The sequence below is a fragment of the Alternaria ethzedia genome (genome assembly GCF_023757985.1).
Source record: "Alternaria ethzedia strain BMP 0044 chromosome Unknown scaffold_1, whole genome shotgun sequence".
In the NCBI taxonomy this organism is placed as follows: Eukaryota; Fungi; Ascomycota; class Dothideomycetes; order Pleosporales; family Pleosporaceae; genus Alternaria; species Alternaria ethzedia.
Genome location: NW_026056194.1, coordinates 1,383,663 through 1,407,089, shown reverse-complemented (window position 1 = coordinate 1,407,089; position 23,427 = coordinate 1,383,663). Strand labels below are relative to the sequence as shown.

Here is a 23,427-nt window from a genome sequence, read left to right as displayed (position 1 = left end):
TGAGACGAAAGACAAGCGAATGACAAAGTGAACGTAGAACCAAGGAAAGGTGATATAGTCTATATGCTGTTCGAACCTACATATCGTACAAAGTGGTGACGTATACTACAATGACTTCTCGGCAACCTTGGCGGCCTCGAGTCGTGACCTCATATGAGGAGCAGTGTGGGATCCCGCACTCTGCGGCTTCATAATCTGGCGAAGGACAGCGCGGCGTGGCATGGTGATTCTGCTGCACAGAACGACCGCTCCAGTCAACAAGGCAAGAGCGCCGGCTTGATGTGCGGAAGCCAACCACGTAGGGACCATGTAGATCAGCGTGCTGATGCCGAGGGTGACCTGAAGAGTGACGAGATGGACCATGCCTTGGACGCCCTTGTGGGCATCCTTGGTAAGTTTACTTCGCACACCCTTGCCGAAGCGAGTGTATGCGAAGAGACTCATGATCGCAGTGAAGGTAGTTGTTGCGAGCATGCGGTGGTCAAGCTGAACGAGAGACGGGTTCTCGAGCATGTTGCGCCACCACAGGTCTGATTGGTCTGGGACGTGGCTGTAGAAGGGGTCGAATAGTTCTTTCCTGGGTGGGGTGAGACCCATGCCCATCCAAGGAAACTCGTTGTAGATCAGACCGGCATCGAGACCAGCGACCAGGGCACCTGACATGGCAGTAGTGAAGACGAGAAGAGTAAGACCGAAGACAGAGCGTCTGAAGATGCAGAGTGCAGGGTGCTGCAGAGTCTTGATGGTCTCTGCCGCCTTGACCGGGTCGGCCAGCATGCGGTTCTCCTTGAGGATAGAAAGACCAGTGTATACCATTGAGCAATAGACGGTGAATGCAGCGCCCAGATGGGCAGTCAGGCGGTACTGGCTGACACGGGGGTGGCTACCAGGTTCGAAGAGGTCGTCCTTGAGTCCGCTCTTGACCATCCACCAGCCGATAACACCCTGGAAGCCGATCATGCCGCAGATGCCGACGAGCTTCCAGGCCATTGAAGGTGCTACCCTGCGACGTGCGATGAAGTATGCGGTTGGTACGAGCATCGTGATGCCAATGACGCGACCCCAGAGTCGATGAGCCCATTCCATAAAGTAGATCTGCTTGAAGTCGGCCATATCCATGCTCGAGTTGAGCTGGGTAAATTCAGGTGATGCCTTGTACTTGGTGAACTCGCTGTCCCATTCGGCCTGGCTCATGGGCCAGAGGGAGCCGGTGACAGGGCGCCATTCGGTGATGCTCAGCCTGTTCAACTTAGCAGGTGCGGTGGAGGAGGTGACGTCGGTGCCTACCCAGACTCTGTGAGACGAGTCAGACCACCAAACACGACTATACCGAAAACGCTCGCAGCACTGCCCAGCAGCCAGTATGCGACGCTCTTGGAGGTTGTCTTGGGGAAGCTGCTCGACTGGCTCTCAGTCTTGGTCGCAGCTTCCGCGAGTATCGCCCGTCCCGCATTCGATCCCTCGATGGTCGCGGTACTGCGGAGAGGCTGGGTGGATTTCCACCTCACCGATTGCAGGACGGAGGGTCGGGATGAAGATCGTGAAGCGGAGACGGCGGCTCGAATCGGCGAATTGAGGCATGGCCTGCATACGAAGAGGCGTCGTGAGAGGCGTGGAGCAGCAGTCCGCAGCTGCGGAAACGCCTGGAATATTGAAGCCATTACAGCGACATCTGGGGAGGAGGGAGGAAGTTTCAAGGGCAGCAAGTGTGCACGTCAATGACTTTGACTCTTCGGTGGTTCGACGGCGCGGCGGCGCGCCAAGAACGAACCCTGCATATCCACGCCCGTTGACAGGCGGAAGCGACGACCCACTCCGCAGGTTCGCAACTGCATCACCGGACCCCTCCTAGTGAAGATCGCCATTTGGCGTCTGCCGTGCTGGCAGCGTGATGCGCCCAGCCTCCACCGTATCTTGCGACCACTATCTTCCCTTCTCCTATATGACTTTCACCGTCTCTCCATTGCGTACGTGACCATCCCGTGTTATTAGACCCGGCGTGCACTGCGTTACCCCACCCGCCCCTGTCGCATACCCAGCCGTCGTCGACCACCACGCCCCATGTACTTCCAAAGCAGCTTATAGCATAGCATGGATCCCGCCCATCAACCACCCACAGGTCACGGGAACAACAACCTCGATCATGAGAATGAGCCGCAGATTGGTGGATTAGAGCGCAACGAAACATGGCCGTTGGGCGAGGGAGAGCGTACAGAGGGCGGCGCAGGCTCGAGTAGTACCCCATACGTCAGCCTCTTCTCGCCCAATGTACCCGCCATACCACCATCTGCGCCGTCCGACGTCCCCGCCAGTCCCAGGGCACACGTGAGCCACTCGAGGTCTCTCAGCTACTCGCGCTCGATGCCGTCACTGGCCAACTACTCCAGCATGACATCGCGTGCGTCCAGAGCTCACGGTCAAGAGGAACGACCGCCCATAGTTCAGCTGCAAACCCGGATAGACCAAGCCCAAAAGAGCGCCGATGACCCAAACACCCCGTTGGAAGAACAAGGCAAAAGGCGCACGACGTTGGACCTGATGCGTACAGAGCACTCTGTTCGCACCGACATTAGTAGGTTGTTTAGCGAGAGCGCAGCCATGCCTGGAACCAGGGCACCTTCCTACAACAACGCGACGGGACCATTATATTTGCGAGGTGAGTATCATTATGAAATTCCCCTGTGTACAGGCTAACATTGTCAGTTTCAGGCGAAGCCATACCTCTTCCTGACCACCTTTACACCCGCGGGCTGCTTGAAGGCCGACACTCGGACATTACCATCATCGCCTTTGGCCAGCGATATCCTCTGCACCGCCTCATCCTCGACCGCGCACCCTTCTTCACGACCGCCCTCTCTGAGCCATGGCTCGAAAGCCGGTCCAAGGAAGTCAAACTACACCCGGAAGAGATCGATTCCAGCATTACGCAGGCGTCGTTCGAGTTGGCTATACGTAAACTTTATGGCGTCGACATCTCGAAAGAACTGGACGCTGAAGCCATTGGTCTATTCGCGACTGGCTGCTGGCTAGAAATGCAGGACCTCATCGACTCTGCGATCGAATCCATACTGCGGCAGATGGCACCCGAGACGCTTGCCTACCTCATCCGATTAGTCACCTCTAATTATTATGGCCGGTCTGGAGACCGCATACTTGAGTCGGCCAAGGCGATGCTCAGCAGGAATGGCTGGGAAATGCCTCTCAAATACTGGGACGATATGCCCGGCGACATAGTCCGTGAGCTCGTAGGGTCTGACGGATTCTTTGTGGATAGCGAGTGGGACCGCTGGGTACTTTCCAAGCGTCTTCTTGACCGCCGGCTACGTCAAGCAGCCATCGAGGCTGGCCTTATCCAGCGAGGACAGAGGCCCATCCCACAAGCACCCAACTCTCTTCGTCTCATGGCAGTTCGCTTCGACGGTGTTTATCGCCAGAACGCCCTGACAACGGCGCATTCCTCATCCGACGCGCAGGCTGACTGGCTTGCTCTCTACACTTTGCCCGACATTGAGCGCATACTCGTGTTGCTAGATGAAGGCATTCACTACATTCACATGGAATACGAGCAGCTTGAGTTTATCAGGAACGCTCGCGACGTGTTTGGCCTACCAGTGATGCCCGAAAGGGTCATCTCCAATGCGCTGTGGCAGCAACTGGCTCTTCGCCAGAGGGTGCTCAACACCGATGAGTCTGCTCAGGAGCTTGGTCTATGTCAATCAACTCCAGACCCCGAAGAAGCGAACGTTGCGACGAAGACTGGAAGCGAGCTCACTAACAAAGGAAAGCAAAAGGAGATGGCGGATCCTATCGACGAAGGCGACATCGAGTCGGATAGTTGGGACGGCAATGGCAAGCCACGGAAGTTTTGGATCCCAAGCTCGGACTGCAACATCGTCTTGGGCAACGGCGCAGATCCAGTTGTTACGACATCCAACTCTTTTCAGCGCCATGCTTCACGCCTATCAGCCACGATACAACCAGAGGATGCGCAATGGGCCACCGACTTTGCCTCTACTCCCTCGACATTGACGAACCCAAATACTCGCATGGACTTTGCACAACGCCCAATCTCTGCTGGTGGCGGCAACGCTGGTCAACCAAAACCAATCGCTTATACCGAATTTCCTCCATTCCGCTTCTCGGCTGAGTTTCCTAATCCACGATTCCTCAAAGAGAAGAAGCGCGTCTATTCGAGGACGGTATCCTACGCAGGCTCTTTGTGGAACATCTACATTCAAAAAGTTCGCTCTGCCAAAAACATCCAGTTGGGTGTATATCTCCACCGTGCCAAAGAGCGAGAGGTAGATGAGACTGGACATGTCAGTGGTCTCAGCCAACAGAACAACGGCTCAGTTGATGAGCGTATTGGCCAGCTAGAGCGCGAGATGCTCATGCGCAGTGACCGGCGTGATCGGCGGCGCAGCACCCGAGTTCCGTTCATGGATCCTGCTGCAGAAGAGGATACCTCTGGCAGTGGTGGAGATCCCGACCCTGCTCTCGGCTCTCTGGGATTGCGAAACCCACTCTTCTCTAGCGGCAGTCTTGGCCGCCATCGCAGTCGTCTACCCACTCGCGGTATTCCACAATGGGGCTTCCAAAACCTGGCCTCTTCACCACCCCAAGACGGTGATACCATAGACTCTCCCTCCTACGCTAACGCTCCCTACTCGCCATCCGAACACGACTCAGACCCATCCGATGACGACGACGAGTCAGACGCCGCCGCCTACATCAACCCCTCTCTCGCCTCTAGAGTCCAACGCAAAACGCGAGCCGTCATACCCGCACTCCCTCCCTATGTCGACGGCCGACCCACAATCAAAACCTACTTCAAGATCTACAGCCCCTCCAAGGGCGGAAGGATGCTCAGCATCTACGAAAGCGCGCCTGACCGCTTCAACTTCAGTCAGAGCTGGGGATGGAAGAGCAGCACTTTGATGCTGGACGAAATCACGATCAATAACGGCGGAGATGATACCCTGGCTGGTGCCAACCCAGCTGCAAGCAAGAAGACGGATGGCAAATTGAGATTTATGGTTGTCATCGGCAATTTGTAAAGGCGTATATGGATGCAAAGGTATGAGATGGACTGGAATGGGTTCTGGAATTTGGGGGTATGCATTAGCGAAGGTTGTTTTGGTACAGGCAATAAGGATAAGGCGTCTCGGGTTTATGGCGGGGATGGTTTAGATACCGATTTCTACCTATGCACATTCATAGCTTCCGCATCAACTCGCGCACAAGACTGAGGTAGTGGCCCCTGTGATGGCACGCGCTAGCAGCGGACCGAGGCTCGGAAGGATCGCGGATGTGACGCATCGACGCGACTGCTCGGTCTATCGAGACTACGTACCATCACGTCAGACACGATACATCTGCTGGTACTCCTCTCCGCAAATCCCGATCCATCTACTGAAGAGCAGATCTTGCAATCGTACCCAGCACTTTCGATTTTACAGCGCTAGCGTACAACGGCGCGTGCGGCATGCACTGGGTGGACACTTACTGCGAACAATCACAGCAGTCTGGGCCATGTCCTCACGGAACTTAGGCCCTGAGGGGTCGATTGAGACATTTTCAATTTATTGCAGCTTGTGCACTAGAACTATCTGGTATCAAGTACACCGTACCGCCAAATGAGCTGTCATGCAGAAGCAGCAAGCACTTTTGCTGGTTTCCCCCACCAACTTCCCTCCTGATCATTACTCAAGCTTACAACACAGAAGGCTGTCTCCCGCTGAAGATCCGGGTACCCGGCAAATGGACACGGAAAATGAACTCCAACGCATCGTCAATGCGAGCCAGGGTCTCCTGCACCCGATCGTTGAACTCAGGAGACCTGTTGACATCCCATCGCTCCTCGTCCAACCCCGCGCCTAGATTATGAAGGCAGACTGGTCCCAGGTTTTGAAGCTGCTTGCGAGGAATCGGGTGTACGGCGTGCACGACTCGCTCGGTGATCTCGCTCTTCTCGGGGAACTGGGCCTTTGCGCGGGGATCGACTATAATGGTCGTCTTAGTGTAGAAAGGAGACTTGACGACGAGATCACGGGTGGTATAGCCGCTCCACAAAGTGACGACTTCTTCGAAGTCTTTGGGGGTGAATTGTCGCAGTTGCATGGGGCGAGTGGGCGCGATCATGCCAGGCGCGGTGCCCGGAGCAATTCCACTAGATGCGCCGCGCGCGGAAGGGCGAGCTGGAAGTTCGACTAGAGGGCGTGCGGTAGAAGGCTGCGCGAGAGTCTCGGGGCCGGGAGTCGGCAGAGGTGTGATGCTTGGGTTGCTCATATTGTAAGATGTTGTAGTAATGGTGTTTGGACTTGTGGTGATGTTAGTGCTTTGATGCGCTTCGCAGTATGGTAATGAGTCTTGGTGCAAAAAGGTGTTGAGGATGCTGGTTGTGTTGAGCAAGATGTTGCCTTCCTACTGACTTTATAGATCTTCTGCTATCGATTTGCCGTTGGCAACAGCTCACGATGCAATGCAAGTGTTCGCGTGAGTTTGTTGGCCGCCACTGCTTTGCTGGCTTTGCAAATTTCGTTCCTGGTCTGGATCGAGTCAACGAACGCTACCTCGACGGAATCTCGGTCGCCATATTTGCTGGCTTTGACAACAAGAGCTTGGTACTGATCACTTCAGCAAACCAAACGGAAATTTACCACGCTTCTTGCCAACGCTACTCGCAATACTACAGCTTTACGAAGGGAGTAGCGTCAGTTGATCTGCCCAACTTTTCAAAACAGGACTTCACTTCCTAGCAATACGTAATTCGAGAGCATGGCCTTCCAAGTTCGTCGCTGCATATAGTTCGTCTAATGAACTACATCAAGAGAAGTGGAAAACGCATCATGGGGCGGTTGAGGCCCACAGTGAATTATGCAAGGGAATCCTCGACTAGGAATATATGGTACTCGACAACGCTGATCCACAACCGACTTGTTCAGGACACTTAAACCTGCCCAACGTAGCCCATACAATCACATGACTTCCTCCTCCTCCTCATGCATAATCTGTCCAATAGCTTCCACCGTCTCACACATTCGTCGAGCAAGCTCACCATCAGGCTGAATCCTCTTCTCAGTCCAGTAGCCAAACAGGAACTCCAACTGGTCTCCCGCGAGGCTTCGTAGGTATCGCATTGGTATTGGATGAACGGCGTGAAGGGTCACATACTGTTCCGGCTGTTATTGATTAGCATATTGCAACTATTGGAACCGGCTGCACATAGTCTTACCATAGCAGGTTCACAACTTGGTGAAGGGGCTAAAAATAGAGGTGGTGCGAACATCGTGTCTGAGGATATGGGTAGTCGTATGCAGGCGTAGAAAGGCGAGGCGCGCATTTGATCCAGGGTTTGATATCGACCCCAAGACGCAATTATGAGGCTCTCGTGGTCAAAATCTTGCAGTGGCTCTGCTTCGTACGCATTCTGTCGAGCCCCGCGAGTTGCGCCCAGTGCAGCGGAAGGTAATGCAGGGCTCTCGGGATCTGCCCGAATACTTGCAGTTGGCGGGCTGTTCATGTCGATGTGATACATTATGATGTTGTAAGAAACCTAGGTGAGATTAAGAGGAAATGAAACAGGAATGCCGTGCAGCATGAGGCAGTTATAGTTCCAGAAGCATGGGCCGTCTATCTTTATTCTGAGCTTGGAATGATGAAAAGCCTTCCATTCTGCTGGTTACAAACTATAGTGCTGTCAACACGAAGATTATCAACATCTTTACGCCAGTTACCACTTGATAGGAACAGCCGGGTTTCGTTGGCTGTCATAGTCATTCGCGTAAGAATCATCATATTTGCTGTGGTGTTGGCGAAGACAACCAGCTTCGTCTAAATTGTCAAGCAAACCTTTTGTCATTGCTCATGATGCGCATTAGTATTTACGTAGTGATGTTACAGATGAAATGCTTCATATACTAACGGAACATGACTATCGCTATCTCAGGCAAGAAGGAAAACTTGTAGAACTCTACCCAGATATTTACCTCCCACCGCCAGCACCACTAATACCATCTACAATCGTGTTGATTAGTCTTTCTCTCATTCATTCGGGAAGGCTCACTTACTCTTCCTCCTCCAAGCCTGCTGCTCATGAGGAAATATAGCACCAGCCTCATCGTAAGCCCTCTTGTTCATGTCATCCAAGAGAATGGCCGCTGCCCACTTGATCTCGACCATACGTTTCTCAGCATGATTTCTCTTGGATTCTGACATCGCACTATCGAGAGTCTTCTGATGAATCTTGTTCAGCACTCGTTGGGTAGTTTCGATGTCTTTGACTGGTGTGCGCCCTCTGTCGGGCAGCCCGATAAGTTCGTACGGATCTTTCCGCTTCTCTTCGTCGCTGTCGGAGTCGTCATCGTCGTCGTCAGAAACGAGCTGATTTTGTGGAATTGGGGAGGACCGCCGCGGTCTTTCACGTTCCGGTAGCATGCGTTGCTGGTTGTATGATTGACTATTCAAGTCGTTTGTTCGGCTTCTGGAGGCATCGAGCTGTCGCTGTCTTTCCTGATCGCGTCTCTCCTGATCGCGTCTCTCCTGATCCCGCCTCTCCTGATCTCGCCTCTCCTGATCCTGCCTCTCCTGATCTCGCCTCTCCTGATCCCGCTTCTCCTCCTCTCGCCTCTGCTGCTCCCTTTTCGCGGCTGCTTCCTGACGTGTTCGCTCAAACCTTCGTGCAGCATCAACCTTTTGCTGCTCTGTCCTCTCCGTCATCTCGCGCGTCTTACGGTCCAGTTCGTCTTGTCTGCTCTTCGCTTCGTCAATGCGCAGAATTGTGTCCTCTTTCAGATTGTTTTCAATCTTGTTCCTTTCGAATCTTTCCTCGGCCTGCTTCAACTTACGAGCCTTCTCCTCCGCTGCCTCAATCGTCTTCTTCGCTTCAGCTTCCAACCTGGCTCGCTCTTTCACTGCTAGTTCATCCTCGTACCTGTTCTTCAACTTCTCGTTGCGATCGTTTTCTTTGTTGAGTCGGTCGAGATGAAGCTCGTTTTTGTCTTGTTCGGAGGGCCATTGGATTTGAGCGGGCGCTGGGGCTACATGCGAGTGCACTACAACGTTCTGGGTGGGAGCTGAAGCTACATGTGAGTGCACTACGACGTTCTGGGTGGGAGCCTGGCCAATCATCGCTGGTGCTGGTATCTGCTGATTGATGAAGAAGTTCGGTTGAGGCAAGTTGAAAGAGTGATTCTGCTGCAGCTGCTGGAGGAAGGACTGCTGGTGCTGTCCAAGCTGAAGGAAAGCCCATCCGCCATGACTCCTGAACACCAGATCCACAATGTTCTGAGCGGTTTCCACCAAATCGTCAGCAAAGAACGAGAAGCCGAGGATGCTGTTGCTTCGTAAGGTTTCTATCTCTTCTAGTATGATATGAAAAGCCATGATCAGTTCATCGTCAGGGTAAGTTGCCAACCTAAAAATTGACATCGGGTGCGGACGATCCAGCACTTTACGGCGAAATCGGCCTGTAATATGGAAAGTGATCATGTCGCAAGATAAAAAAGGTAAATCGGGATATGAAAATGATGCGAGGAGGAAGATGATAGATAGCAATACAGGAAGTACGAGTGTGAGGGCATGCGCATAGAAAAGGACGGTTTTGTACTGCGGGCGTGCTTTTGGTGTGATGCCTAATCATGGAATCCCCAGGGCGGCTTCCAATACCCACGTTGTGTCGATGATTATGCATGTCAAGCGTCGGCCTGTGAAGATAAGATCATCCTCATACGTGTTTGCCGCAAACATCGCGGGCATTCCAGGTTGTGACGCGCCAGGCTCCGTGAGCTGCGCTCAATCTTCAAACTAGATATGGTGAAGCAACACCAGGTCGAAACATTCACAGATGCTGATGTAAAGAGCAGGGTAGGATCATTGGGGTTGTAGGAATTTGCAGCTTCTCCACCTAGGCACAACAGCCCTAGAGGAGAACGTGGGAGGATTAAATGCCGATGATGTCATTATTACCAAGCATCCCGACCTTGGAAGGTCCGCTCACACTTCACCACGATCGTCCATAATTATATCTAGGTAGCTATCAGCACGTTTGGGCACGAATTCAATGCCAGATGTACCTAAAATGTGGGCTTGTATCGTTCGAAGTTCTCGCGATGCCAACCCATGTAGGTGCTGATCGCTCGACAGCGCCATGGCATGTTGTGTCACAGCCGCCTGAGCCTGCACAGGTGCCTGACAGTTAAAAGGGCAAATACGAACACGCCATAGCTAAGATCAATTTCGTGTTTAATTCATCAAGCTACAGTTTCTCAACATCTCCATATGCGCAACAAATTCCGACTTCGGCATGCTCATCCTGCCCTCCTCCTAAACTAGGCGCTTTCCTCGTCCAATCACCCCAACCTGACGCCTCCTACTTGGCTCCATGCTCCGCCTTCCAAGCCGCATATTCTCTGTCGTCCTTCTCCTTCTCTGTCTCGGGGCGTAGTCCAAGGTAATTGCCGTATGGGCCAAATTCTTGAATCATATGTTTGTCTGGCAGCGCCGTCGGGGGCGGTAGAGGAGCTGGGGCTGGAGGAGGTACAAAGGTGATGTTTTGCTGTGGCGCTGGAATGGACTGGAAGGTGATGTTTTGCTGTGGAGCTGGAATGGTCTGGATGGTAACATTTGGCATTGGCGCTGTCTGTGTGATTGAGAGAGATGACGACATGCGTGGGAATGTGCCAAAGCTTCCAAAGCTTGAGCCCGGGAATATACCCACGGCATTGCTACCCCTTCGTTCAATGATGCGCAAAATTCTGTTCTTAGTCTCCTCCCAGCAAGGCCTTAACAGGTCTGCAAAGATGTTGTCAGACATTGAGACGGAGATTGCATTGAGAAGACCGACGAGCTCATCATCCGAGAGAGGGTTCAAGTGACGGTACGCCCAAGGATGGATGTGCAAAAAGGGGTCAGGTCCGCGCGATGATCGGAACATATCGAGTATGTATAAGTGGTGTTGTGAGAGGTTATACCGTGTGTTGCGAAGAGGACAAGTTGGCTTTGCTCAGGGTTGATAGAGATGCGCTTTGTAATTAACTAGAAAGTGTAGTGTTCGATAGAGAGAGTGCGTGTTCTAGCGAGGGGGTTTATATTCTAAACAGACATTGAATTTAGGGCTTTGGCACAACTCTCGATTGCCAGCATGCTGTATGAACGTGATCCTCAGAACGTGTCGCTATGCAGAATCACGATCACAACTTGACGTAGAGAGTGCGATCATTGTGAAGGAAACATTCCCTGTGCCGGCGTGTCATGATCTGTATGATGAACGAAGATGTCGGATTATCAACAACATACTTGTACTCACCCCACTGAGTGTATCTGTTTCGCGGCAACCTCGACGCATAATCTATCTACTAAACACTGATGTGCGTGTGGACGAGCACATGAGCGATAACATTCTAATCTCGCGATCAACATCAACCATTAGCTGCACTAGCACTAACAAGATAATTATAGAATGTAAAAAATCTGCACTGTTCAATATCATCAGTTATGGAATATGATCAATAAACTATCATCATCGTCATCATCATCCCCCAGCCTTCAGTCAAGATCATCCTCCGTACCAACTAGCCTTAATAACTATCACTATCACTATCACTATCACTGTCGTAATCAAAGAACCCTCGCCTTCCGAAGCTCCTAGGGCTTCTCACATACCCGATGCGTGGTGAGACAATCCCCCCAATCACAAAACCCTGCACCGGCGTAGATGTCATAGTCAGTGTAGCCACAGGAGCAGGAATGGTGAGCACCTGAGGCTGTTGTAGTTGCTGGTAGACCACATTCTGCTGTGCTGGCGGTTGCACGGGCGGCTGTTGTACTTGATGGTGGTAGATGACATTCTGCTGTGCGGGCTGTTGCGCGGGCGGCTGTTGTACTTGCTGATGAACAATGACATTTTGCTGAGGCGGCTGCTGAACTTGCATCTGTGTTTGGACTGGCGCTGGCGCTGACATCTGGATGTTGAGACTTCCAGCCCCTCCGCCTTCTCCGAGCATCACCGCGCCGTGCGCCCTAAGATGCTCTTCAATGATGCTAGCCGAACCCCGTAATGCCGCGTTATCCTCATAGAAGGGATCCCTCTGTATGTCGCGATAAATGTTGTTGTGTACCTCAAGAAGCCACTCCAAGCTCTGCTTCTCGATAAATGCCTTTGGCCAAGGGTGGTCGGGCATACACCAACCGCTTCCTCCACGCGCATCCCAGGAAGACATGGTAGGTAATTAGAGCGAATGTGTTATCGATTTGAGGTGGAAGTAAAGTGAGTTTCTTCGTCTGGTCAATCTGTCGTTGGCGAAGTAATGTCGGGGCTGGTAGAATAGTGAGAATAGAAGGAGGGAACAGAGTTTTATGCACTTCGTACCATACAAAATTCACAACCACCACTGAGGATCCTCGGTACGAAATTGATTCCACGCACGCCTGTTGTGACAAGATACCTCGTTCGCTGGCTGCCGGAATGATCTGGGAAACGTCATAAGGCGTACATGCCAATGATACACAGTTCACAAGCTACCAGCGACCATGTTGTCGACCGCAGTGATCAGCAATCAAGCACCTTCAGTCGACAGCTAGCGGAAACGTTGTGCGTTGAACAACGCGCATGTTGCCCGTGTTCCTGTCACGTCAGCGAACCTTCACAGTTTCGCGAATAACATACCTACTCAACCCAATCCCCGCTCTGCACTGTCCACGCCCTTCGACCACTGTTTCATACCTGATCCAAACATCAGGCTCCGTACCATAGGCCTGCCTCCATAACATAACAGCATAGCACAACAGCACGACACAGCACCATAACACTACCAACCAAGCACAATGTCAACCTCCCTAACCCTCAACGCCTTCACTCATCCCCACCCCTGGGCACCCACCACCATCCGGCTCTCGCCCACCCCATCTCTTGTCTCCGCCCAAGGTTCAATAACACACCAACTCTACATCCTAGACTGCCGCGGCCACGATGCACGCGACATGCAAAGAACGCTCAACTACATCACAGCCGAGCTGCGGATGCGAGAGATCGAAGACTTGGCTCTAGCAGAAGCCAGTCGCAAGATGGCGAACGCAGAAGGCAAATCCGACGGGAAGACTGATGAAGAGAACGGTAAAGATGGAAAGACAGGCCCTTGGATCAAGAAAAAGGATGGAGGTGCACGGATGCGGGAGATGGAAGATGAAGACAAGCGCTGGGAGAAGGAGAGTGGCGGGAACCCGCGGTGGGGCGAGGGTAGGACTGCGCATCTGTACGGCAAGTAAACATTCATGGCCATGGGACCGAGCACCTATGTAATGTTGAACTGGAAATGTATCGAGATCCTGCAATGCGCTATCAAGTAGTAATGTATATGATACATGTTGCGATCCAGTATTGCTTGGGTATCATACCTGTACGCCTGCAAATGCCCAAACTTTCGAGACGCTGTGTCTAATCAATCTTCCGCGTCTCCTCCGCCGCGCTCCATGCGCGCTCTGATGTCTCGCACTAGTGCTTTAGCATCTTCTACCTCTACACCGTCTTGACAGAGCTCGTTCGCCAGTTCCATGGCCCGTTGGTACATGCCGCGCATGTACTCCCACCGAGCGAGCCAGAGCCGGGCTTTGCTGGTTGTCGCAGTGACGCCGACACCACCGGCGGCTTCGGAACCCACTTCTTCGTAGTCTGGCCCTTCTTCTTGTGCAAGCACCAGTTCCATGTATGCCGCGCACTCATTCATGTTGTTTATCCTCTCGTACAGCAGAGCGATCTGGTAGAGTACCTCGGGGTCGAGGATACCGCCACCAAGACCAGTAACCTCACTACTGCCGAAAGAGGCACCCACACCGGCATCATAGTATGAGCCTGCAACTAATGCGCGTTTGTATGATCGAATGCCATTCATGATCTTGCCCACTTTGCCGAAACATTGGCCGACCGCCATCCATAGCTTCGGATCGTAGGGTCGTAGGGCAGCGGCGCGTTGGTGATAGAAAAGAGCGTATGAGTGCATCTCCAGCATTTCGTATGTCTGACCAAGTCCATACCAGGCGCGGTAGTCTTTCCGGTTGACGTCGACGGCGCGACGATATGATTCAATAGCGGCGTGGGTGTTCTTCATTTCCACGAACTCGTGGCCCATGAGCGTCCAAGCGGAAAGGAAGGTCCGGTCTAGAGTCAGAGCTCGCCGGAAGTACATGACGGCCTTCTCATGCTCCGACTTGAGCGAGTAGTAGTTTCCTACCACGCAACATGTCTCTGGTCGGAATTTGTCGGTCGCTGTGGCGAGCTGTGCCAAAAAGGCAAGCTTGGGTCGCATGCCCATGACATACAGGATGTTGGAATAATTGTCAAGATGATCGACCCGGTGTGGGTCTGATACTAGCAAGTCGGAAAAGATCTGTTCGGCGTCGTCGAAGTCTTTGTTGTGGTAGTGCAGCAATGCCCGTTGGGTCTTCAGAAAGGCCGACGATGGGAAGATGGTCAGTATTTGCGACAGCGAGGTGTGTATCTGTTCGTTGACTACGTAGAGCTCTTGCGATGAAGTGACGTGGAAGATGAAAGTCATGAGGTTCTGTGGTAGGCGTGTGACGATGCCGTTGAGCTCTTCCATGGTGGTCAGTAAACCTTGTAGCTCCTGCCACGCACCCCAGTTGTAGGTGTATTGGTGAACACTCTTGATCAGATAGTCGATAGCAAGCTGCTCGTTCTTTCCCTTGGCTAAGACCATGCCGTAGAGGTACTCCAGCCAGCCCTGCGGTTGCCGCCCGCTGTTGGGCAGGTCTTTGAACCACTCTTCAAGAACAGCAGATACTGTGGGCAGCTCCTTGTTCAAGGTGACGCCCCCATCTTGAGGGCCGAGAATCATCTCGCTATCCTCGTTCATGCGCTTCTCCCCTGCGATGTATTTTGCATACAGGGCAAGGAACAGCGCCTTCTGACTAATACCCTTCATCGTATCGTTGGACAGCTTGGACTTGGATGGCGTGACCATCTTCGCCTTCCCCTTGGCGCCTTGCTTCGCCTTTGCTGTAGGCGTAGCAGGTGCCTGTGAGGCGCCCTTGGGTAGAGGGCCAGGCAGGAAGACGGCGGCGCATCGATCATACTCGCGGCAGTCGAAATATGTCTTGGCGAGGAGGAACTTGTGCGTCTCACGTGATTCTAGGCGTGCTTCGATGGGGTCTTTGCGTACGAGATTGGGTGTCTGCGGCGGTTGCGCATCCGACATGGGGGAGTCGACGTCGGTGTCCGAGCCTTCGTCATCGGCCGATGGGAGCGAATCGAGTAATTCTGCGGCCCTTGTCAATATCAGCATGCAAAAGTCAGTCTACGTAACCATTGGTACTCACCATTTCGCCGAGTGATAGAGACAGCGCTCTGTGCAGCCGATGACGGCGTCCTGGAGCTGGGCCTTGAGTTGGGCCTCGTCGGCCGGCGATAGAGTTCCCATCGCGTCGCTTTCAGGAAGAGATTGCTATTTGCGCGCTTCAGATCATGGTTCAGGGCTCTATCGCGTGATGTCGCTGCCGCCGATGCGCGTGTTGATGGGGAGCTTCCTGTCGTGGTAGGGTGGGGCACAAACAATGGCCCGGCGAGCGGTTAAAGGTTGCGCCGCTGCGCCGCGGAAATTAGCCCCTTCACCGCCCGCACCCCTACATCTGCTACTGCCCCTCTATCTTGAACACTGTTCTCCAGAGATACCCAATTCACTGCGTTCAAGATGCCCACCACACTCAAAGAATTCGAGAGCGTATGGCCGCGCATTGTGGCCGATCTGCAGGAGCACTGCAAATCATACAAGCTGCCCCAGCAGTCTCTTGATTGGTTCACCAAGGTAGATATATCCCGAGCAACGCATCCAGGGTCCAGCTTGCTCACCATACTCCATAGTCGCTGGACTACAACACTGTTGGCGGAAAATGCAACCGTGGCATGTCTGTTATCGACACCACCTCAATTCTGCAGAACAAGTCTCTTGACCCATCCTCAGAAGAGTACTTCCGTGCTGCCCTGCTCGGATGGATGATCGAACTCCTCCAGGCTTTCTTCCTGGTTTCGGACGATATCATGGACTCTTCAAAAACCCGTCGTGGCAATCCCTGCTGGTACCTTGCACCCAAGGTCGGCATGATTGCCATCAACGACGCCTTCATGCTGGAGTCGGCCATTTACGTGCTTCTTAAGAAGCACTTCCGTCAGGAGAAGAGCTACGTCGATATGATGGAGTTGTTCCACGAGGTCACATTCCAGACTGAATGCGGTCAATTGTGTGATCTGTTGACTGCACCCGAAGACGATGTCAACCTTGACAACTTCAGTCTCGACAAGTTCACCTTCATTGTCATCTACAAGACTGCCTATTACTCTTTCTACCTCCCAGTCGCACTGGCACTCTACTATGCCGGCGCAGCTACACCAAAGAACCTCCAGACCGCAGAAGACATTCTCATCCCCATGGGCGAATACTTCCAAGCACAAGACGACTACCTCGATGCATTTGCTGACCCCACTGTTCTCGGCAAGATTGGCACCGACATCATGGACAACAAGTGCTCATGGCTGATCAACCAGGCCCTGAAGAAGGTCACTCCCGAGCAACGAAAGGTGCTAGAGGAGAACTACGGTCAGAAGGACTCGCAGAAGGAGGCCAAGGTCAAGGAGCTGTACCATGAGCTTAAGCTGAAGGAGTTCTACGAGCAGTGGGAAGAGGAGCGCGTTACCGAGCTGAGGGCGAAGATCGACAAGGTTGATGAGAGCGAAGGCTTGAAGAAGGTCGTCTTCGAGGTTTTCCTCCAGAAGATCTACAAGAGGAGCAAGTGAGCTGATGACTAATTATACCACATGAGGAAAAACCTCGAGTGCCTACAGGATTCAACGAACTGTTCGAATTACTATGTGGCTCACAACATCTTATTCACATTTGATCAACTAAATGCCATTGACACTATTGCCGCGCACAGCTAGTACTGGTCCAGACAGACAAATGACATGTTCAGAACGTTATTTGCGAGAATGTACCTTCAAACCCCAAAGAGCCATCGTATCGACAGAGACTGGAGTGGATGGTCGTGTGCATAAAGTGTACAGTGGATGTAGGAGTAGAATGGTCGAGCCATTGGCGTCTAGCAAGCCACGGGTACACACATAAAGTAGATATAACAGCTTGCAGTAAACTACCGTCGCAGGTGCCATTGGCGACGTGGGTGATGGACAAACTTGCACATCCAATGGCATCCACGTGAGCGAGTCACGCTAGGCGCGGGCCGGCAAAGTGGAGCGAGCCATCCCACCAGCTGTCGCGAGATCCAGTGACGCCGCGTCGCGCCTATGACCACGAACATTTCGTCACATTGCCATCAAAACAACAACACGTACGCCTCTCGTTCTCGCGCAGTCACACCTGACGAGCACTGCGATCTATGTTTATCTTCGCGCTAAGCGCAATCTGAAGGATGGTGGTACCTGATGGGGGCCGGATTCTGCGACTCAGGCGCCCTGTCAATCAAAGTGGCGTGGTTAACGATGCCCCGTCCCGTGTAAGCGACCCTACTGGAAGTACTCTTTCGTCTTCTGGTCTTTGTCACTCTACTGGGCCGGTATGTTTTCCAACTTTGCCAGTGCAATATCTGGTAATGCTCCAGAAAGAGCAAGCAAAGATGAGGGGGCCTCGCTCACCTCGGTCCTCGAGACACCCGCGCTACGCGTCGAACTGGCACTCCTCGTCCTTCTGAGCATCGATGCCATGCGAAACGACCTCACGGCCACCTTCGAGCCATACGACAATCCCGAACCGAAACCCTCCATTGCGACCCGGTCGCCCGCACCCAAGCCTGGAAATCAGGCACCAGATCTCATGAGCTTCGACCGGCCGAGACAGACCACGAAACCAGCACCTCCTACCAGGCAAACATCACAAGAACATGAGTCTACACAAATGCAGGCTTTGCGACGAAGCGCCTTGACATTCTTCGATAAATGGCGGGCAAGTGTCATGCATCGAATATGCGACGTCCTCTCTGTACGGGGTGAGACTGTCCGGCAGGCGAAAGTAAAGCGGAAGCACATACTGGACCAAGCCGACAGGCAAAACCAGGGCATCTCTTCGCTCATCGATTTCGACGACCTCGATCCCTTCGCAAACGCGGCTCCCACACGATCCAAGAACACAAGACATGGACACTATAAGGTGATCGAGACTAGGCTCCTAGCTCTTGAGGAAGATAAGCGTGTGCTGGTTTTACACTGCCTCCTGCTGCTCCTACTGAGCTTGGAGCAATACTCGGCATACTCGCGCATCTTATTGCTACGTCTGGCAAGCAGTCTTAAACTAGAGGCTGATTTGCTGGGCGAGCATGAGAAGTCGATTGCACAAGGTCTGCTAGCCACGGCTGCCTCTCAGATGGACGCCGAAGCGACAGCCAAGAACCAAGCGTCAAATGATGCTGTGTCACGCCGTTGGAAGGTTGGTCTCGCGACCGTGGGCGGTGCGGTCCTGATTGGTGTTACTGGCGGTCTTGCTGCGCCTCTGCTAGCCGCAGGTTTGGGTACTGTCATGGGCGGACTAGGCCTGGGAGTCGTTTCAACATATCTTGGTGCATTGGCGGGCAGCTCGGTGCTCGTTGGATCACTGTTTGGAGCCTACGGCGCGAAGATGACAGGGCGTCTCATGGATCAGTATGCAAAAGAGGTTCAAGATTTCGAATTTCTCCCAGTTCAGGGTATGTCAAGCAGAGATTAAGTCTTGCTTGAAGCTAACTATGCCAGATCCCGATCGACCGACGAATCAACGCGAGCTCGACTGGGCTGATGAGCAAGACGCGCGTGACCCACAGAAACGTGAACAGCATCGATTGCGCGTATCCATTGGTGTCAGTGGCTGGCTAAGCTCCCCATCCGACGTCAGCAAGCCTTGGGAGGTGGTCGCCTCCGGTACAACTGAGCCATTCGCTTTGCGTTTCGAGCTTGATGCCATGCTGCGTCTCGGCAACTCCCTCAATGACGTACTCTTTGGATATGCCTTCGACGGCGTCACCTACACTGTTGTCAGTCGCACGCTTCTTGGCGCTTTGTACGCAGGTCTGTGGCCTCTTGGTCTTGTCAAAGCTGCCAGTGTCTTGGACAACCCCTTTCTTGTTGCACTCGCACGAGCCGACAAGGCTGGCAAGGTTCTTGCGCATGCTCTCATCGATGGTGTACAAGGGAAGCGACCTGTCACGCTTACAGGTTATTCAGTAGGTGCGCGTGTCGTATACGCGTGTCTGATCGAGCTTGCGGAACAACACGCGTTCGGTCTTGTTGAGTCTGCTGTTCTTATGGGCACTCCTGCCCCTGCAAACAGCAAGCGTTGGAGGCAAATACGGTCAGTCGTTGCGGGACGCGTTGTCAATGTTCACAGTACGGAAGATTATGTACTCGGCTTCCTCTATCGATCTGCCAAGCTTCAGGTAGGTGTCGCTGGTCTACAAAAGATCGAACATGTCCATGGCGTGGAGAATTTCGATGTAAGCAAGCTTGTCGGTGGCCACGACCAGTATCGATACTTGGTCGGCACGATACTGGTCAAAATCGGCCTCGGCGATGTCGACTTCAACAAGGTAGCTGAGCAAGAACGCGCTCTCGAAGAGGCGGAAAGGCGAAAGAAACAGGCTCAAAAGGAGGCTAAGCGTAAGGCAACTACTGAGCAAACAAAGGAGCCTGTCGCCAGGCCTCAGCCCCGAAGTCGACCGGTTGCTGCGGCTCACGACTCTTCGAACTCTCTGATAGATCTTACAGAGCCAGAGCCGACCAAAGCTCCAGCGTCCAACAGCGATCTATCGGGTCTTTCCTTCACCTCCACTGGTGTATCCGCAACTCAGCTCCCCCCTTCGAACGTCAAATCATCCACCCCGGCTCTGCATAAAACACCTATGGAAGAATCCAAGGGCTTTCCTGATACCACTACGAGATCGTTCCCAGAACCACACGATCTATCAAGCCCCGAGAACTCGGCTGTCCGGCTGCAGAAGAAAGGGACCGAAGTCGCAGTTACCGAGGTTCTTGTCTTGGAAGGCAGTGATACTGCTAAGGACAAGAGTATTGATAACGAGCATGATGACGAGTTTGACGACTTCGACTATGATGCCGAAGAAGTTAGTAGCGAGTTTGGAGAACTCAGCATGGTGGAGCCGCTGCCTATGGACGACTTCGATTATGGGTTGATGTAAGGGCGCATGGACCAATTACATCTTCTTGATACCTCGCAAGGTCAGCCCAACCTGACTAGTGCCCGCTTGATGGTACGCCTCGATTATGCACGTTCCTTGTATGACGGCTTACATGTAAGGCACCAGCTTTTCTTTCAAAGAACCAAGACACGCTTCTCAAGCCTCGGATGATAAGCCGGATTAGTGAACGCGTTACGCGCGTAACGGTATAAAGTCATATGTCTACAATCAAGTTCAGGAAATCTTCTTGCACCCCAGTTTAAATTGATCAGTGAGAGCAGTCATTGTGACAGAAACACCAACCATCTTGCTGACTTTAACCCATCCATCATGTTATTAGCAACATATCCTACACCCACATCACCGTCCCTATCCTTCTCTAAACTCGGACCGCGGATATCTCTCTATACCCCACCATCACACACCACTGGCGAACTCATCATCCTATGCACATGGCTCGGCGCCGCCCGAAAGCACATCGACAAATACATCGCCGCCTACCGTACCATCGCACCCAATGCCAAAATCCTACTCATCCAAAGCGACGTAACATCCGTCACAAGCTCCTACCCAGCACAACACAAAGCCATCATACCAGCCGTCGAAGTCGTGCGCTCTGTACTGAGTGACTGCACTTACACACCATCTCCAACAGTAAACACCACCAAAACGCACCCAACCCCCAAAATCCTCGTCCACACCTTCTCAAATGGCGGCCCCATCTCCGCCACCGCCCTTCTCCTCGCCCTTCATACCCAGACCTCCACACCCTTACCCATCACCGGTATCATCATGGACTCTGGTCCCGCGGCAGGATACTACTGGAAATCATACAACGCTATGATTCTATCTCTCCCACCAGGCCCCATCCGCTCAGCAGGCTACGTTTTCGTCCATGGTATCTTGATCATCTTGCGGGCGAGTGTGGCGTTGGGACGGTACGAGCACCCTGAGGTACTGGTTCGTCGGACGCTGTTGGATGAGGAGTTCGTTTCTGGGGCGGAGAAGGGGAAGAAGAGGACGGTGTGTTATTTGTATAGCAAGGCTGATCAGATGACGGATTGGGAGGATGTTGTTGCGCATAAGGAAATGGCGAGGGAGAAGGGGTGGGATGTGGGAGAGGTGGTGTTTGAGGGGACGCCGCATTGTGGGCATTTTGTGGGGAACGAGGGTGTTTATGTTGGGGAAATGAGGAGGATGTGGGAGGGTAGGACGTTTGAACAGTAAGGATCTTCTGATTTGCTGGTTGATTTGGAGGGACAAGTCGCTATACGAGAAATCCGTTGCTGGCTTCGCGCTCATTATCTTGTTGATCATGACTCTGGTACTTCATCGGCCCATGGTATACTCGACTGTGCTCCCGCTTTCTGCACTGTCATTGATGCCGCTCTATTGGCATGCGCAATTGCAGCATCGAGATCAAAGTCTGCTCCCCTTGACATTGCTTTCCAACGCGCGACAGCAACTGTGTAGGCGCCTGCAAACGTGTCGCCTGCGGCTGTTGTGTCGACAACCTTGACTTTGCGTGCCGGCACAACATGACCTTGCTGAGTCGACTCCTGTTGCTTTGCCGTCTTGTAGAACACGCCCTGGACACTCAAGTAAGTACGAGTCAGATTGCGAATCGGGGGATTGCTTACCTCGCCACCAAGCGTAATAATAACATTCTTAACCCCCCTCGCAATAAACACAGCAGCGACCTCATCCCACGAACTCGGCTTCTCGATGCCCGACAAGATCATCGCTTCCGTCTCATTAACGATAAGATGACCCAGTCCATGATATGCTTCATCCGGCAACGGCACCGCAGGCGCAGGATTAACAATAGTCTCAACGCCCTTGTCCCTCGCTGTCTTCATATTATGCAGCACAACCTGCAACGGCAATTCCAACTGAAAAAGCGCAACCCCCGCATCCTCATCCACTAGATCTTGCACCTCAACATCGCCATTCGCACCAGGACAAAACATAATCCTGTTCTCTCCGGACCCCGTTTCCACGATAATGACCGCAACACCCGTCTTTTTTCCCTTGAGAATCTGCACTTTGTCTGTCGACAATCCATCTTCCCGTAAAGCTTTCAAGAACCCCTCGTGGAACTCGTCGTCACCCACTGCACCCACCATCCTAACTTCGACATCGGATTCCTGGGACGAAGAAGCTTGCGCTTTGGTGCGAGAGAGACGCGCACATGCGACGGCTTGGTTTGCGCCTTTCCCGCCCCAGCCAATGTTGAAGGATTCACTGGTTAGCGTTTCGCCGCCGACGGGGACGCGGGCTGTACGAGTTACGAGGTCGACATTTAGGGAGCCGATGACGGATATGACGGCTGGCTTGGAAGACATTTTCGTTGTTGGGTATGCGAATGTGAAGTTTGGTGAGGGTAGGGTGTTATATGGGATATGCAATGACCTCGGGAGGCTCTGGGAGGTTAGCCGAAGACGCTATCTGGATTAGGCTAGCCGAGCCGACGATTGACGTAGGGGAGACGGCGTGCTTGGGGTGAAATATCTTATATTGGACTGATCGGATTGCAACTTTTGAAAAAGCAATTGAGAACTGGTTTATCAATACATTCGTTTCGCAGTGTTTCATCACCTGATTCTACAAGTTAACCAACCCTCCCCCAGGCCAACATCATCTTCACAACCTCTCCGCCCAACGCATCAAAACAACATCACCGACACGACAACCATCCCTCGAAATGCCTTTCAATCTGATCGTAGACCTACTTCCCGAGGATTTCGACCACCTCCATATATCGCCAGATCGCTGGCAAGATCAAGAAACCACAATAACTCTCATCACGAAGCAAATCCAACGAGAGGAAAACCATCCCTTCGATCCGCACCAAAATCCCCTCCACGTCTCTCTCAGCATCAACAATCCCCAAACCTTGGCAGAACTAGGCGAGCAGCTCTCCAACTTACCACCCAGGACACAAACCCTTACCCTCACCCTGCCCGAAAACCCGCCTGGCGCGAAGCTTGCCATGGCAGATGTGTCCTTGCCGGTCAAATACATCACCGGACTCCGCGTCAAAATCTTGCCTGACGACTTCCCCGAATATAAGCCCACGCCAGAAGACTGGAATGAGCTCGCTCAGGCGTGGGGGGATGCATTTTTTTGCATGCCAGGGCGACATCACATCGAGAATGTTCTGTTGGACCTACGCGGCATAGACCCTTTCGTGATACCAGACATCGTTCCTCTTCTAGTGGAGGTGACGACGGAGTTGTACAC

At 52.8% G+C, this 23,427-nt stretch overlaps 10 protein-coding genes across 10 annotated transcripts; 5 read left to right on the top strand and 5 right to left on the bottom strand.

Annotated features, from left to right (window-relative positions):
* Positions 1-105: 105 nt before the first annotated feature.
* Positions 106-1,661, bottom strand: J4E87_000448 (uncharacterized protein; the record flags this gene model as incomplete). Its single annotated transcript, XM_049372105.1, has 2 exons — positions 106-1,240; positions 1,288-1,661. 2 exons carry the CDS (start codon positions 1,659-1,661, stop codon positions 106-108), a joined length of 1,509 nt encoding a protein of 502 aa, XP_049238239.1.
* Positions 1,662-2,091: 430 nt separating this feature from the next.
* Positions 2,092-5,057, top strand: J4E87_000447 (uncharacterized protein; the record flags this gene model as incomplete). Its single annotated transcript, XM_049372104.1, has 2 exons — positions 2,092-2,656; positions 2,704-5,057. The coding sequence occupies 2 exons, from the start codon at positions 2,092-2,094 to the stop codon at positions 5,055-5,057; spliced, it is 2,919 nt and encodes a 972-aa protein (XP_049238238.1).
* Positions 5,058-5,712: 655 nt separating this feature from the next.
* Positions 5,713-6,288, bottom strand: J4E87_000446 (uncharacterized protein; the record flags this gene model as incomplete). Its single annotated transcript, XM_049372103.1, has 1 exon — positions 5,713-6,288. The coding sequence occupies one exon, from the start codon at positions 6,286-6,288 to the stop codon at positions 5,713-5,715; it is 576 nt and encodes a 191-aa protein (XP_049238237.1).
* A 1,773-nt stretch (positions 6,289-8,061) lies between these two features.
* On the bottom strand, positions 8,062-9,384 carry J4E87_000445 (uncharacterized protein; the record flags this gene model as incomplete). The annotated part of the gene is made up of 1 exon (XM_049372102.1): positions 8,062-9,384. One exon carries the CDS (start codon positions 9,382-9,384, stop codon positions 8,062-8,064), a length of 1,323 nt encoding a protein of 440 aa, XP_049238236.1.
* A 3,438-nt stretch (positions 9,385-12,822) lies between these two features.
* J4E87_000444 (uncharacterized protein) lies at positions 12,823-13,263 on the top strand (the record flags this gene model as incomplete). The annotated part of the gene is made up of 1 exon (XM_049372101.1): positions 12,823-13,263. One exon carries the CDS (start codon positions 12,823-12,825, stop codon positions 13,261-13,263), a length of 441 nt encoding a protein of 146 aa, XP_049238235.1.
* A 173-nt stretch (positions 13,264-13,436) lies between these two features.
* On the bottom strand, positions 13,437-15,431 carry J4E87_000443 (uncharacterized protein; the record flags this gene model as incomplete). The annotated part of the gene is made up of 2 exons (XM_049372100.1): positions 13,437-15,279; positions 15,331-15,431. The coding sequence occupies 2 exons, from the start codon at positions 15,429-15,431 to the stop codon at positions 13,437-13,439; spliced, it is 1,944 nt and encodes a 647-aa protein (XP_049238234.1).
* Positions 15,432-15,701: 270 nt separating this feature from the next.
* Positions 15,702-16,801, top strand: J4E87_000442 (uncharacterized protein; the record flags this gene model as incomplete). The annotated part of the gene is made up of 2 exons (XM_049372099.1): positions 15,702-15,815; positions 15,872-16,801. 2 exons carry the CDS (start codon positions 15,702-15,704, stop codon positions 16,799-16,801), a joined length of 1,044 nt encoding a protein of 347 aa, XP_049238233.1.
* A 778-nt stretch (positions 16,802-17,579) lies between these two features.
* On the top strand, positions 17,580-20,184 carry J4E87_000441 (uncharacterized protein; the record flags this gene model as incomplete). The annotated part of the gene is made up of 2 exons (XM_049372098.1): positions 17,580-18,699; positions 18,746-20,184. The coding sequence occupies 2 exons, from the start codon at positions 17,580-17,582 to the stop codon at positions 20,182-20,184; spliced, it is 2,559 nt and encodes an 852-aa protein (XP_049238232.1).
* A 330-nt stretch (positions 20,185-20,514) lies between these two features.
* J4E87_000440 (uncharacterized protein) lies at positions 20,515-21,411 on the top strand (the record flags this gene model as incomplete). Its single annotated transcript, XM_049372097.1, has 1 exon — positions 20,515-21,411. One exon carries the CDS (start codon positions 20,515-20,517, stop codon positions 21,409-21,411), a length of 897 nt encoding a protein of 298 aa, XP_049238231.1.
* Positions 21,412-21,497: 86 nt separating this feature from the next.
* J4E87_000439 (uncharacterized protein) lies at positions 21,498-22,529 on the bottom strand (the record flags this gene model as incomplete). The annotated part of the gene is made up of 2 exons (XM_049372096.1): positions 21,498-21,773; positions 21,825-22,529. The coding sequence occupies 2 exons, from the start codon at positions 22,527-22,529 to the stop codon at positions 21,498-21,500; spliced, it is 981 nt and encodes a 326-aa protein (XP_049238230.1).
* Positions 22,530-23,427: the final 898 nt, after the last annotated feature.